The 16,841-nt window shown below is 40.5% G+C and overlaps 1 protein-coding gene and 1 pseudogene across 1 annotated transcript; one reads left to right on the forward strand and one right to left on the reverse strand.

The window, feature by feature from the left end:
* Positions 1-10,466: 10,466 nt before the first annotated feature.
* On the forward strand, positions 10,467-10,902 carry LOC120770766 (annotated as a pseudogene).
* Positions 10,903-11,438: 536 nt separating this feature from the next.
* LOC120766750 (protein ANTAGONIST OF LIKE HETEROCHROMATIN PROTEIN 1-like) lies at positions 11,439-16,589 on the reverse strand. Its single transcript, XM_040092422.1, has 3 exons — positions 16,576-16,589; positions 16,216-16,454; positions 11,439-12,241 (listed from the first exon to the last, which is right to left on the reverse strand). Exons 1-3 carry the CDS (start codon positions 16,587-16,589, stop codon positions 11,439-11,441), a joined length of 1,056 nt encoding a protein of 351 aa, XP_039948356.1.
* Between the last annotated feature and the right edge of the window lie 252 nt (positions 16,590-16,841).

Below are 16,841 nucleotides of genomic sequence, written 5' to 3' on the forward strand. Positions count from 1 at the left end.
TCGTTGATTTCGTAGAGCTCATGGTCCGGAGGATTGGGCTGCACTCCTACTCCTGCCACTCCTGGTACGAGTGGGATATCCTCGGTTTGTTCTTTTGATTTACTTGCCACATTGATCAAAGTATTTTCACAGCGGCGCAACGCATGCGCGTCCGCACGAGCTTGACTGACACGCGCGTAATAACAATAGGTTAGGTACCTAAGTACCTATTCTTCCTAGATACTTTATATGTACGATGTACGAAATTATTTATACTTTGATACGCAAAAATAGTGATTTAGGAAGATTATATAACGGCATACGGTTAAGATACTTTGCATTTGAGTTATTTCTTGTTAATCTTGTTGTTATCAGTGATTTTTTGGCACGATTTGCCGCCCTTAATATCTGGCCGCCCTAGGCCGGGCCTGCTGGGCCTTAGGGCAAATTCGCCACTGGGTATGATCGTTTTTCCAATTGCCTACTTTGCTTGGACCAATCAGAGAGCGCCACGTCAGTTCATGCGTAAGCAAGTAGGACTTAAAATAATTGTTCCCGATTTGCTTACTAGACCAATCAGAACGCGCCACGTTAATTCATTCGTAAGCAAGTAGAACTTACGAGGATTACGTGAGTCATGCTGCCAGATCGTTCGTAACACTCCCCCCCGGTATATCCTATTGATCAGGGTGTACCGAATTAATCACATCTAGAACTGCTATTTTGGCGGCAGGTCTCTCAAAGATGCCACGGGCTGTCTTCAGAGTGGCGCTTCTGACCTTTTCATCATCACTATTTCGTACTTGGATCACTTTGCCTTTAGGCCAGTAGTTCTGGGGTTTACTAGGATCAACTACGTACGCTATATCACCGACTTCGATTGCCTTTACATCTGTAAACCATTTGCTTCGCTTGGTTATGGTGGGCAAGTACTCAACTATCCAACGTCTCCAGAAGGCGCTTGCTAGTTGCTGCGATGTTTGCCAGTTACGACGCAATAAAATGTCCTCAGTAACTGGTTCCGCGATTGGCTTAACTCCACTGTAGCTACCTAACAAGAAGTGGTTAGGAGTGAGCCCTTCTTCCTCTTCGTGGTCGATGGGGATATAAGTTAGTGGCCGAGAGTTAAGCGTCATTTCCGCTTCCATTAAGACTGCACGAAGGAGTTCATCACTGGGGCGGCTAGTTGTCAAAATTTGTTTTAGCACTTGCTTTACTGACCGAACTAACCGTTCCCACGCTCCGCCCATATGTGGCGAAGCGGCTGGTATAAAATGCCAGTTGGTGGCAGCAGAAGTAAAGGTTCTTGTTATATAATTTTTATATATCAGTTCAAATGCTAACTTCAACTTCTTCTCAGCAACTTTAAAGTTTGCACCATTATCACTCCATATTTCTACCGGACTGCCTCGGCGAGACATAAAATTACGTACAGCTAGAATGCAGGAGTCTTTCGAGAGCGAGAATGCGATTTCGAGACGCACTGCTCTGGTTGTTAGGCAGGTAAATAATACTCCGTATCTCTTCTCGGTACTTCTTTTGACCGTAACCAGGAGGGAACCAAAGTAGTCATCGACTACGTAAGAGAACGGTCGACTAAATGCTGAGGTCCGGAATGCGGGCAGAGAGGCCATCATAGGTGGCCGAGGTTGAGATGTTCTGTTTTTACAATGCTGACAAATGCGTCGAATCTTATTAGCCACTGTTCGTAGTTTTATGATCCAATAGAATTGCTTTATCTCATTCACCACTATTTCCAAGTTTCCATGCTGATACTTTACTTGGAAGTTTGCTTAATTATAAGGTACGTAACATGATGATTTGAGGGCAATAAAACTTGATCTGGTCGCCCTGTTATTTTAACTAGACCATTTATTCACCGGTTTAAACATCGTGATCATCCAAATAAGGTGATAGCTTCAGAATCTTGATGGATTTGTCAACTGGCTTCCGGCTTCTAGAGATGCGATAGAGTCTCCGAAGTTGTTGTGTTGAGCCTCTCTCCAAAGATAATATTCCGGTTTACGAAAATCTTCAGTAGTTGGTCCATCACCAACAGGTTGATTATCTCGACTAATGCTTAGCCAGGACCGAACACAATACATTGTCATAGCTGTTGCACGAAGTAGACGGTTCCAAGTAGAAAATCTCAGTGATGCTGTTTTGAGGTTGGGTGATGAAAGCCAGTAAACTGTGGACGCAGTTCTTCAGTTGCAATACATTGCAGTTCGTCAGACATAAGCCACTTGACAGGCGAGAGGTACAAGAATGATGGTCCTCTAAACCATCGACTGTCGTTAGAAAAGTTTGGATCACCGTTATATTTGGTTGCTTCGTCGGAAACGTTTTCCTCAGATGGAACCCAATGTCATTCCTTGACGGCGGTCAGCTCTAAAATTTCACTAACCCGGAAGGCTACGAATTGCTTGTAGCAGCGGTGATCGGATAGTAGCCACGCTAATACCGTTCGGGAATCTGACCAATAAACGCGTTTATTGGAGTGGATAGAGTGCGACTCGATAACATGTTTGGCTAGGCAAGCACCTAGAAGTGCTGCTTTCAGTTCTGAACGAGGTATAGATATTCGCATTAATGGCATCACCCTTGTTTTGCTTGCGTTCATTGTACAGCTAACCATATCGCCATACGCGTATCGAAGGTAAAAAACTGCGTAGCTAGCTTCACTTGCATGAACGAATGTGTGTAATTCGATTTGTGGAACTCCGTCAAACACAGTTCGCATATAGCATCTTGGAGTTCTTAGACTCTCTACTTTCGGAATTAGTTTGAGCCATCTTAGCCACTTGGCAAATTGGTTATCAGGGATTGGAACATCCCAGTCACATCCCAGTCGCATCCAGCTCTCCATATCTCTTGTAGGATAACCTTTGCATATAAACTCATCATCGATCCAAGGGGATCGTAAATAGTCATGACCAAACTCAAAACCTCTCGCTTAGTAGGCCGCCTTTGATGAATAAATATGCCAGAATCTCTATACTTAGCGGAAGTTCACGGTCAAGATCGAGAGATAGTGGTGAAACATTTCAGCTATATCGGCTGTCCTAGTAATTCTGTTTTGTCGAAACTTAAAGAGCACCAAGTGATGAGGAGTTGTTAGGTCTGGACCTTTCAGCAGCATTCTGTTTAGGGTCACTCTATTTACTTTGGTAGCTGCGTCGCAGACTAGTCTAACCTTTCTCCCCTATACATATATGGATCCAAAAGCCGCGTTATTTAAGCCTATCAGCGGTTGTGGAGTGGCGTTTGAATAAGAGTGCAATGACAATCCTTTCAAATTGAGCAGGCAAATAGAGTTTCTTGACAGAGCGAACATCTTTAAGAGAAAATTGCCTATGCCCTTTTAGAGCCGAAATAGTCAGGTCGGCTACGACAGACTGCTTCTCGTACCGATGCGTGTCACCAGTCCAACGTAGGCAGAGTGGTTGTGGTGTTCCTCTTACATTCAGCTGTTTTAAAAGCTCTTCTCTCTTCGTCGATGAGTGTAAGAGATGAGCCATCATCTATGAAGGCGTATGTTGATACACTTTCCTGACCAGAATGTACGACTACTGGTAGTATTCGAAACAGTGTGCTTGCCCCTGTTACTATATGCGCATTAATGTTGGCAGAACGCTCTCTGGCTATCATTTTGACATTATTTGTAGCTTTCGTAACTACAGTTGTGTGGCGAATTCCGAGTTGTGTAAAAGTGGATGATGAGGCAAAATTAAAAACTTCACTACAACTTTCATCGCAAACGATACATCTTACCGAACGAAAATGATGATTAAGTACCCCTCGTTTGCGTTCTCGTATTGGATCCTTTGGAACGAGAACGCAGTTGGCACCTTGAGCCAAATGAAAGAGCCAATCATTCAAGTTTTGTAGATTGCATGCTGTTAGGCTCTGCTTATGCATTCCCCAATACGCTGGTAGAAGCCTAGGTAATTTGGAAACCAACCGTGTTCAAATTCGCGATTGTCCAAATGACCAGTCAGACTTGATACTGATATCGTTGTTTTGCACTTCTACGGCGATATCGACTATAGATTCCAAATGGCTCTCCGATGGTAGCGGCAGTTTACAAATTTGGCGTTGCAGAACACTGATGATCAATTCTGGTCTACCAAATCTCATTTGAAGAGTGGCCATAACTTGATTGACGCATGAGGAGTGCAATAACAGATTTTTAACAGCCTTTAGCGCTGGACCTTCCAAAGCCTGTCGCAGTCTTAGCAGATTGTCTTCGTCAGAAAATCCGCAAACCTCTGTAGTTTGATTGTAAGCGGCATAAAACAACGGCCACTCGCTGGGTTTACCATCATATTTGGGTAATTCTTTAGCAAGGCTGTTACGAGAAGCAACTTGATCCCTACTCAATCGGCGACAAGTTGTAGAACCAAAAGACAAGCTGATAACGCGCCCAGCTGTCGGAAAAGTTGTATGAGCTGGTTGTGGCAAAACAGTCTCTGGATTGAGTGTTGAATTCCGTCGCAACTGCTGTTCAAGTGACTGTATTCGGTTCAATAACGATTGAAGGACCAGTTTCACCTTGTTGACCCGTTAACATTCCGGTTGGAATACTGTTAGGTAGTGAAGACCCGCGTTTTGTAATATCGTTTAGAACAGGAGCGGTTGTATTAAATGGTTCCACAAATTGTGGCGACAGCTGCAGCGTTTGGGATGGATGAAGTGCGTCATCCCCTAACCTGGTTGAGATCCTAGGCATTGAATACTGCCTTTCGTCAAAGTCGTCATCAAAACCCATTGCATCTATGCGATCCAAAAAGCTGTGCTGTTCTCTTAATAAAGCCTCCCTCTGTCGTAAGATTTCGCTTTGCTCTTGTAGCCACTCGGCGCGGCGACGAAGGCCGAGTGAACCAAAAGAGTTTGAGGAGTAAACAGGACTTATGAGTTGACTTTCTTGTAGATGCGCTTGTTGGGGTGATACATACACCCGACTCCCATTTGGAGGAGCTGCAGTTGGTACGCCTGCGTTCGAACTCTCAGCTTGTGTCACAGGAATGCGCTGATTAGCAGACCGATCAGTACCACTATGGTCCTCTAGGTAGCTCACAATTGGAAAGCTTGTTGAAGTAGTGAGATTGGCGGCTGCAGCCCAATTAGGATCAAGAACGAAATTGGCAGGTGCAGCAGATGATTCTAAGTTATTCGCGCGCGACATTATGAATTACGTTAAATGTAGTGCGCGATGAGGGTGGTATAAATTTTTTAATATGTTAATAAAAAATGCGAGAATTTTTTTGCAATTAGCTGAAATAATATTTAGTACCGAATTCGAAGGTTAAATCAAAGGTTAATTCAAATGTTAAATCAAAGGTTAATTAAACAAGTAAGGAAGGGGTAAGTTCGGGTGTCACCGAACATTTTGTACTCTCGCATGATAAAGTTATAATAATTTACATATTTTTTTATTTTTCTGTAAAATTAATTAGATTAGATCAATTTGTGTACTTTGAGCATTGAATTGTATTTTCATTTCCTAATGTATATATTATACAGAGAAGGCATCAGATGAAATTCAAAATAGCGTTATATTGGAAGAAGGCGTGGTTGTGAACCGATTTCACCCATATTTCGTACATGTCATCAGGGCGTTAAGAAAATATTATGTACCGAATTTCATTGAAATCGGTCTAGTAGTTCCTGAGATATGGTTTTTGGTCCATAAGTGGGCGCCGTCACGCCCATTTTAAATTTTTAAAAAAAGCCTGGGTGCAGCTTCCTTCTGTAAAATTTGGTGTTTCTGACGTTTTTTGTTAGTCGGTTAACGCACTTTTAGTGATTTTCAACATAGCCTTTGTATGGGAGGTGGGCGTGGTTATTATCCGATTTCTTCCATTTTTGAACTGTATATGGAAATGCCTGAAGAAAACGACTCTGTAGAGTTTGGTTGACATAGCTATAGTAGTTTCTGGCAAAAAACTTAGTAGGGGGCGGGGCCACTCCCACTTTTCCAAACAAATTACTTCCAAATATTACCCTCCCTAATGCGATTCTTTGTGCCAAATTCCATTTTAATATCTTTATTTATGGCATAGTTATGACACTTTATAGGTTTTCGGTTTCCGCCATTTTGTGGGCGTGGCAGTGGGCCGATTTTGCCCATCTTCAAACTTAACCTTCTTATGGAGCCAAGAAATACGTGTACCAAGTTTCATCATGATATCTCAATTTTTACTCAAGTTACAGCTTGCACGGACGGACGGACGGACAGACAGACATCCGGATTTCAACTCTACTCGTCACTCTGATCACTTTGGTATATATAACCCTATATCTGATTTTTTTAGTATTAGGACTTACAAACAACCGTTATGTGAACAAAACTATAATACTCTCCTTAGCAACTTTGTTGCGAGAATATAAAAATTTAGTCTCAACTGCACCCTCTGAGCGTTATCGACGGTTTATGGTTTTTCCAATTGCCTACTTTGCTAGTTAGACTAATTGCTCCCGTTTCCCAATCGGACCAATCAGAGCGCGCCACGTCAGTTCATGCGTAAGCAAGTAGGACTTGAAACAAGAAAAAACGTTAGCTTCGGCTGCACCGGAGCTGATATACCCTTCACAGGTGCATTTCTTTTAGTAACTATGTGTTCAGTTTATATGGAAGCTATATACTATGTAATCCGATCTGAGCAATTTTTTCGGAGATTATATTATTACCTTAAGCAGTAATCCATGTCAAATTTCATTAAGATACCACGTCAAATGCGAAAGTTTTCCATACAAGCCCTTGATTCCGATCGTTCGGTTTGTATGGCAGCTATATGCCATAGTAAGTCGATCTGAACAATTTCTTCGGAGATTACATTGTTCTTCTTCTGTGCTGAGCTGGAGTGTTTTCATCCATCCGGACAACATGACCTAGCCAGCGTAGCCGCTGCCTTTTAATTCGCTGAACTATGTCAATGTCGTCGTATATCTCGTACAGCTCATCGTTCCATCGAATGCGATATTCGCTGTGGCCAATGCGCAAAGGACCATAAATCTTTCGCAGAATTTTTCTCTCGAAAACTCGTAACGTCGACTCATCGGTTGCTGTCACCGCCCAAGCCTCTGCACCATGTAGCAGGACGGGAATTATGAGCGACTAATAGAGTTTAGCTTTTGTTCGTCGAGAGAGGACTTTACTTTTCAATTGCCTACTCAGTCCGAAGTAGCACCTGTTGGCAAGGGCAATCCTGCGTTGGATTTCCAGGCTGACATTGTTGGTGGTGTTAATGCTGGTTCCTAAATAGACGAAATTATCTACAACTTCAAAGTTATGACTGACAACAGTGACGTGAGAGCCAAGTCGCGAGTGTGACGACTGTTTGTTTGATGACAGGAGATATTTCGTTTTGCCCTCGTTCACTGCCAGACCCATTTTCTGTGCTTCCTTGTCCAGCCTGGAGAAAGCAGAACTAACGGCACGGGTGTTGAGGCCGATGATATCAATATCGTCGGCATACGCCAGCAGCTGTACACTCTTATAGAAGATGGTACCTTCTCTGTTTAGTTCTGCACCTCGAACTATTTTCTCCAGAAGCAGGTTGAAGAAGTCGCACGATAGGGAGTCGCCTTGTCTGAAACCTCGTTTGGTATCGAACGGCTCGGAGAGGTCCTTCCCGATCCTGACGGAGCTTTTCGTGTTGCTCAACGTCAGTTTACACAGCCGTATTAGTTTTGCGGGGATACCAAATTCAGACATCGCGGCATAAAGGCAGCTCCTTTTCGTGCTGTCGAAAGAGGCTTTGAAAGCGACGAAGAGGTGGTGTGTGTCGATTCTTCTTTCACGGGTCTTTTCCAAGATTTGGCGCATGGTGAATATCTGATCGGTTGTTGATTTTCCAGGTCTGAAGCCACACTGATAAGGTCCAATCAGTTTGTTGACGGTGGGCTTTAATCTTTCACACAATACGCTCGATAGAACCTTATATGCGATGTTGAGGAGGCTGATCCCACGGTAGTTGGCGCAGATTGTGGGGTCTCCTCTTTTATGGATTGGGCATAGCACACTTAAATTCCAATCGTTGGGCATGCTTTCCTCCGACCATATTGTACAAAGAAGCTGATGCATGCTCCGCCGTGTTTGAATAACTCGGCCGGCAATCCATCGGCCCCCGCCGCTTTGTAGTTCTTGAGGCGGCCAATTGCTATTCGAACTTCTTCATGGTCGGGTAATGGAACGTCTGCTCCATCGTCATCGATTGGGGAATCGGGTTCTCCTTCTCCTGGTGTTGTGCGTTCACTGCCATTCAACAGGCTGGAGAAGTGTTCCCTCCATAATTTAAGTATGCTCTGGGCATCAGTGACTAGATCACCTTTGGGGGTTCTACAAGAGTATGCTCCGGTCTTGAAACCTTCTGTAAGCCGCCGCATTTTTTCGTAGAATTGTCGAGCATTACCCCTGTCGGCCAGCTTATCAAGCTCTTCGTACTCACGCATTTCAGCCTCTTTCTTCTTCTGTCTGCAAATGCGTCTCGCTTCCCTCTTCAACTCTCGGTATCTATCCATCCCATCCCTAGGCAGCCTGTTTTCTCTCCGTTGCGACACGGCACTCCTCGTCGTACCAGTTGTTCTTTTGCACTTTCCGAAAACCAATGGTTTCGGTTGCAGCTGTACGTAAGGAATTTGAAATGCCGTCCCAGAGTTCCCTTATAACGAGTTGTTCAGGGTATAATAATTGCTCCCGATTTGTTTATTAGACCAACAGTACGCGCCACGTAAATTCATAGGTAAGCAAGTAGGACTTACGAGGATTACGTGAGTTATGCTGCCAGATCGTTCGTGGCAATATCTTTTGAATAATTATTTTTTTTTAATACATAATAATTAAACATTATCTTCATTTTTTGGCATAAAGAATTTAATTTTTTTAGTACTTACATATTTACACATCAATAATAAAAATATCATGAAATATGAAAAACTTGCAACTGTTTTTATTAAAAATTAAAAACAAATGCATTATTATTAAAATTTTTAATTTATATACCAATTTAGATTGATCATACGTTATTTTGCTTCAGAAATGAAACTATAAAGTTTGCTTTATTTTTAATCTAAAATATATTTATAGTTTCATGTTGATTTAGATTTAAAAATTTTGTTTCAATATCTCAAGTGGTTTTCATTTTATACAGTTTTTTCTTCTCCTGTAAAACTACGAAACGTGATGTTTTAATATATTTTGCATTACAGAGGACGATACATATTTACATAAAGTTGTAATACGTATATTTAGTGTACAAGCCAACGGAATACTCGCAATCAAAGCTTAGCAACGTACCACTAGAGGGTACTATTAAAAAAAAATTAACAATACTCCTGTTGGTGTTTCAAATTTCTATCTGTTTGCGAACTATGACTTTTATATATGAGTGATGAAATACTATGTAAAGAAAATATGACAAAATTCTGCATTAAAATCCTTTCGCCCTAGGCAATTGCCTAACTTGCCGATATGGACAGGCCGGGACTGGAAGAAGTTGACGCGGTTATAGCCCGATTTCACATATTTTCACAACATAATTTAAGAAACAAAACTATTATACTCTGTAGCAACATGTCGCGAGAGTATGATTAATGATGAAATCGGTTGAGAACCATGCCTCCTCTCCATACAACGGTTCAACGGAAAATGAACGTGGTACGTATGTATGTAGACCACTATTGTAGAGCATTTCCTACAATACTATGAACGTTGCAATTTTAAATGATGTTTTTCAATTAGTTATAAAATTTTGTAAAGCATTAAATTTGCTATAAAAGCTTTGAAATGATATATTTTATTCAATCAATTGGAAGCGAGATATGTATAACAAAATAGATACAAGGTAAAAAAAATATCTTCATTTCGGCATATGATTTCCATAGTATGAGTGAAATATTTGGGAAATACATAATTAGGGTATTCACAAGGTGTCATAGTGTGTCATAGTGTGTCATATCGTCATATTGTCATATTTTTTTATGACTGTCATATCAACACTGTTGTTGTTTCACATGCAAAATTAAAATATGACTGATACAACACTGCGTGGTATGTTTCTTGAGTTTGCTATTCTATCAGCTGTATTTGTTTACTTTCTTATTATTGACGTTTAAGTGTTTGAAATTAATAAATTAAATAAATTTCGTTATTAATATGGAAGGAAACCACGATATTCAGGTAAAATAAGTTGAATATAAATGAAATATGAAAATATTTTGATGTTTATGTGGCTGCAAATGATTTTATTGCAGTGTAAACCAAAACGCCGCCGTTTCAGAATGTGGCAGAAGAAAAAGCGCTTGGGGAGTTCCTAATGGAAAATAGAAGTTTCGAGGTTTGTCATTTTAATTTAAAAAAAACAAAACAAAGTCAAATAATTTTTTTTTAAAAGAAACCAACGGCTCAAAGCTTTTATGGTCGTTTCGTCGAAGACACGTAGCTGACGGTAGAATGGAAACTAGTGCGCGCAAAAGTACGCAATATGCGCCCTAATTATAATAAAGCAAAGGAGTGGGAAGAGTCGACAGGCGCAGGAAGTATGGAAGGCGACACAATAAAAAGTAAATTTTTTTAAGGAAATCTCTTTTTTTTTAATTGTGACGATTATTTTTTTCTATAGATACTTTAAGAAAAATGTGTTTTTTCAATGAAGAGTTGGACGATATTTTCGGCAGCAGTTTAAATTGTTCTGCAGTAGTGGAAGACAGTTTGGTGACGCTGTTAGAAAGCGATTCTATGTACAAGTCCATCGGGAGCAGAATGTGTGGTTGAAGCGGGCAGTTCAGTTGAAGCTGAAGCTGAAGAATTACAAAGTCCTGCGTTGAACGACATTGTGCACACTCGAAGGCAGAAAGGAATATATTCCAAAACTGCCTTGTCGGATATTTTGCAGGTTCATGGCGAGATCGCAGAAATAAGGAAGCAAAAGCTTAAGATGGATGTTGCAGCAAGGGAAAGGGAAATGGCAATCCAAGAAAAAGAATTAGAGTTAAAAGAAAAAGAAATATAATTAAAAAAAGGAGAAATTAATGACAAATTTGAAATTGAAAAAATGAAATTACAAATGCAGGAGAGGTTGGCAATGGAAGAGCTTAGGCTAAAATATAAATAATTTCACAATGCACTACATTTTTAGTTCACTTTTGTTATGAATTTATTTTTATTATTATGTGTTTTTTTATGTTTTAAATGATGTTTTTATGTTATAAGTTTTGTTGTGATATTAGCAGTTAGTGCCTTTTGAAGAATACGAAAATGAAATAATAAATGTACCTAACCCAAAATAAAAGAACCAAAATCAAAAATATAGTTGGATTATAATTAAGCAAAATAATCATGCATTTTTATTAACTTGTATGATTAAAGAACAAATGCATATATGTGCATATGTGTATAAGTATTAAATATTTTGATTTTGTATATAACGAAGCAAGCAATTTCTCATATTATTTTCTTATGATAAAGGGAATTGTGGCATCAAAACTTCATTGTTGTTTTCATTATCTATATCGAAACTGATTAACATGTTGTGAAGAATACAACACGCCATAATCCAGTCATTGCATTCCTTCTTATTTGACGTTGAAAGCATTCTAAATTTAAGCTCCTTTAAACTACCGAATTTCTCTTTCAAAAGTCCAAAACAATTCTCAATTCGTACACGGTATTTGGAAAAATACGCGTTGATTAAATCCCTTTCTTCTTTTCTATGTTCAACACTGTTTTGCCGGAAGGGCGTTATTAAATATGGTTTCAGTGGATAGGCACTATCTCCCGCGACCCACTGTGATGTCGACAAGAATCGTTCCGGATGCTTTGCTAGTGAACAATTTGAAAATATTTTCGCGTCATGTACACTGCCTGGGTAACCAATCGTCACCTGTCTTATGCGCAATTTATAGTCACAAATCGCTTGTAGTTTTACAGAATATTGACGTTTACGCGAATAGTAAATTTCATGCTGCATAACTGGTGCTTCAGCTAATTTTATTTCGGAACCATCGATGTAACCCACACACCCTGGCATTTCTTTCGAAGTTGCGGACACAATTTCCAGTCTTTCTCTTTCATTGGGCCAGTATAAAAACTCATTTTTTAATCGCAATATGGCTATAAAAATTCGTTGCGTTACATTTTTAATAGTGCCTCCATCACCCACACCAAATAAGGAAGCCACTTTGCGAACAGATTGTCCATCGCCGGCAGCACTATTTTGAGTTGCAGTTCGATTGGAAGTTGTGAAGCACTTGAACTTGTCTTAAAAACAGCGTCATTTTTAATTAATTCTAAGATACGTTCGCATTCTTCCGGGCGAACACGAAGCATCTGATTGAATCTGCTTTCGTCAAGATTCCTTAGCACATTTCGCTGCCAACTGGAACATTTTGGTAAGCCGAAATGAACGCTTCTTCTGTTGCTCAGCAAACAGTTCATACTGATCAAAAAACTTTCAATAACTTCGTCTTCTTCGTCACCTGGCAAAGTATAAATATTTGTATTTAATGAAGAAATGTATGCAAATATTCACTTGATTCAACTCCTAATAGAGCCAATGCATGATTTTCACATAAAGAAGCTATAATTTTATTTTTATGACTTTCTCGTGACATTTGTGTCTTTTTAATTTTTCGCTATCAGCTGATTAAGTGTAGAAATATGATAAAATATGACATACAACAGTTAAGGGTGCTCACAAGTGTCGTATTTTTTAAGAATATTAAAATACGACATAAGACATACAACAAAGCTTGTGAATTGCCTAAATATCTATTAATATGTTATATATTATATAACACAAAGTAAAATAATATTTTCAAAAATATCATAACGTAGATACAATACAGTTCAAGAAAAACGCCCAATTGTGTACTTCCGATCTACCGTTCTGCTCACAACTTTTGCAGTTTTGCATCCAGGTAGCTCGTTCCATCGGATTTAGATTTTCTTTACCATTCTTCCGTCCAGATCGTTGTATAGACAATGCATGGGTTCCCCAATGTTGATTACATTTTCGGGTGTTAGCGGTACATCATTCTCGTTCACTATTTCATTGCCCTCGATGCCTTTCTGACCTGGCGCCCAGTACTTTATATGCGGTGAAGTTGCTTACATATTTCTGACAACAGTTTCCACTGCTGTCCTGCTTCTCTTGAAACTTCTGACTGATGTGCGATACGAGGTTACTGCCTTGATTGCTGCTTGGCTGTTTACGTAGATGTTGACTCTGGAATTGATATCAGGTGCATTAGAGGCCAGGTCCACGGCTTTCGCAATGGCAAAGACCTCAGCTCGAAATATACTGCAGTGGTCCGGTAATATAAAAGGCGGCCTTAGGCCTAACTCTGGAGGTATATCCCCGCGCCAACTCCTTCCTCCATTTTCGAGCCATCCGTATAATTGTTTAGAGTGTTGCGCATAGCTGACATACCTTTACGCCAATCATCTTTTTATACCCTGAACGGGGTATATTAAGTTTATCACGAAAGTTTGTAACACCCAGAATGAAGCGTCGGACACCCTATAAAGTATAAATATAAATGATCAGTATGTTGAGCTGAGGCGATTTAGCCATGTAAGTCTGTCTGTCTGTCTGTATATATCGAACTAGTCCCTCAGCTCTTAAGATATCGTTTTGAAATTTTGCAAACGTCATTTTCTCTTCAAGAAGCTGCTCATTTGTCGGACCACTATAACATATAGCTGCCATACAAACCGAACGATCGGAATCAAGTTCTTGTATGGAAAACTTTTGCATTTGACAAGATATATTCAGGAAATTTGGAATAGATTATTTTCTAATGCAACAATGTATTCTCCAAAGATATTGTTCAGATCGGATTACTATAGCATATAGCTGCCATACAAACCCAACGATCGGAATCAAGGGTTTGTATGGAAAACTTTCGCATTTGACAAGATATATTCACGAAATTTGTTACAGATTATTTCCAAATGCAACAATGTATTCTCCGAATAAATTGTTCAGATTGGATTACTATAGCATATAGCTGTCATACAAACCGAATGATCGGAATCAAGGGCTTGTATGGAAAACTTTCGTACTTGGCGTGGTATCTTCACGAAATTTGACACGGATTACTGCTTAAGGAAATAATGTAATATGCGAAGGAATTGTTCAGATCGGCTCACTATAGCATATACACATAAAACTTTCGTATTTGACGTTGTATCTTCACAAAATTTGACATGGATTATTGCTTAAGGTAACAATATAATCACCGAAAAAATTGTTCAGATCGGATTACTAAGCATATAGCTTCCATACAAACTTAACACATAGTTACTAAAAGAAATGCACCTGTGAAGGGTATATTAGCTTCGATGCAGCCGAAGTTATTTTTTCTTGTTCTATGTTTACTTTGAACCTTCTTTCCCAGTTGGAAAGTGGGATCCTGTAGCCGGTGTTTGCCAAACCGCCATTATCTACCGAGCTATGTTTGAAGGTTTGTACCAATCCAAAAGCCGCCGTTGGAGTTGTCCTTAAAACTTCCGTTATGCAAAGCGCAGCGAGCCCCATTCTATTGGTTTCCGGTAGGTGGATTTCCGTAGAGCAGAATTAGTCTTACAATAGCTATGAGAGGGAGAGAGTACCCAGGTTGTGCCGAGCATTTGCCTACATGGGTACAAAGCATTGCTAGCCTTTTTCACTCTTTCTTCCGCGTTGTGCTTCCACAGTGCTACCCCAAGGTACTTGGTGCCGTCCTTGAGAAAGAGTTGTGTTCCCTATATCGAAAGGAACCTGCATAAGGGAATTTTGTGTTTTCTTGTGAAGACAAGTAGATCCGTTTTCTTCGCGCTCAACACCAGACCCGCTTCCGAAGTCCAATTCTGGACTGTATTGAGAGTGGTGGTCATAATACTGTTAATGGGCTGTAGACCGTTATTAAGATGGTAAGATCGTCTGCATATGTCATTATCTTAGGGGCTTTGCCGTCCAGATTCCTTAGACGCGGTTATAGCCGAGTTAACAACAGCGCCCCAGTCGTTTCTTCTTTTCGCAAGATGACGGCAATTGGGGATTCCAACGAAGCCAGGTCCTTCTCCACCTGGTACCCCGGCGGGTACTACGTCGAATACTTTCAGAGCTGGAGTGTTTTCGCCCATTCGGACGACATGACCTAGCCAGCGAAGCCGCTGTCTTTTAATTCGCTGAACTATGTTAATGTCGTCGTATATCTCATATAGCTTATCGTTTCATCGAATGCCATCTTCCACCATTCACCATTAATGTCCATAAAAGCGGACATAGCACGACATCTACAGATTTCCTTGGTCATTTGTGGGTAGTTCCATTCTGCTCTCATCCTTTTAGAGGTCAAGAGGCTTCGATGCAGCGTTCAGCGTTCTACTAAATATCAGAATTAACACCTATTGATTGAATACTATTCAGAATAGGTTCCGCAGAGACGTTGTTGAACACTCCAGAAATGTCCAGGAATACTCCAAGAGCGTATTACTTACCAGCCTATTATATACCAGTGTATGGAGCGCAGTCTCTAGTGATCTGCCTTTGGTATATGCGTGCTGCGCCTTGGACAAGTTTTTAAGAGGCACTGCGACCCAAGCTGCACGTCCAAGATTTTCTCCAGCGTTTTCACCAGGAAGGAAGTTAAGCTTATGGGCTTAAACTTTTGCGAGTAAGTTCGGTTGTTTCTACTTGCCTTCTCCATAAAATAGGATTTCAGCCACGGTACGGATATACCAGTTTTTCCTGATTCTCGCTTTGCCCTGCGCCCAACTTCTTGTAGTCTCTTAGTAGATCTTTATATTCGTTCCAACAGCCCTCGCTTTCAGCTAGCTTAGCCCACTTTGCGTCTGCAAGACCCAAGCTCCTTGTTCCACCAAGGAGACTTCGTTTTTGTGCTTGAGTCACAGGGTAGGCCATGCGTAGGGAAGAGCCGTATTTAGGGCATTCGTGAATATAGTCACGTCCTTTTCAAGGTCCAAATCTCTTGCTAATAGTATATGACTGAAGAGATCGTAGTTTGTATTCCTGGAATTTTTCCTAACCTTATTTCTGATCTTTGCTTTCGATCTAATGGAGAAGTTAATGTACATACAGTCAGAGTCATTCATATTCTACTTATAATCAGAGAACGACGTGAAATTAATACACTCCATTTTTCTACTAATGTATGTATTTTTACTTGTGTACAATGTTATGCCTAGAACGTTTCTAGAGGTGGTTCCTACATAAGTAGGTTCTTCACCTCCATTAGTTACCACTAGACTACTTTGTAAAATATAATCGAGTAGAGACTCATCTCGCTGATTGATGTCGGGGCTGTCCCAAATCGTATGATGGGCGTTAGCACTAGCGCCCACCACCGCCAACCTTTTAAGCTCTGCCGTTGACCTCGCAATCATGTAGCATATAGCAGGATGCAAGGAGTCAGACTTATCCTTGGCATCTTTCATTGCCACAACCTTCAAATTATCTGTACAAAGACTGAAGTCATATGGGAGTATATGTAGATTTTTATTTACCAATATCCCTGTTCTTACGTCGTTAATTACACTCGGGGTATATGTTGCGTAGTTTTGTGTCTTTAACCCACCAACTACGTTACCCGATGCAAACCATGGTTCCTGGATTAAAGTCGTGCTGTAACCGCACCTCTCTACGTTGAGAAGAAGCTCGGCAGAGGCGATCTTACTTTTTTGGAAGTTCACTTGGAACACTCTCGGCTTTTGGTTTTGGACCGTAAGAATGCTAACTAGGTTCTTTCTCCACCTCCACCACCTGTAGGAAAAGTTAAGTCGCCATGAGCTCATCTATGCCGAGATCCTTTTCCATTTCACCTTAATCCAACGTGTTTTTGTTAGCTCTTGGCGC

The sequence above is a fragment of the Bactrocera tryoni genome, chromosome 1, assembly GCF_016617805.1.
Source record: "Bactrocera tryoni isolate S06 chromosome 1, CSIRO_BtryS06_freeze2, whole genome shotgun sequence".
Lineage (NCBI taxonomy): Eukaryota > Metazoa > Arthropoda > Insecta > Diptera > Tephritidae > Bactrocera > Bactrocera tryoni.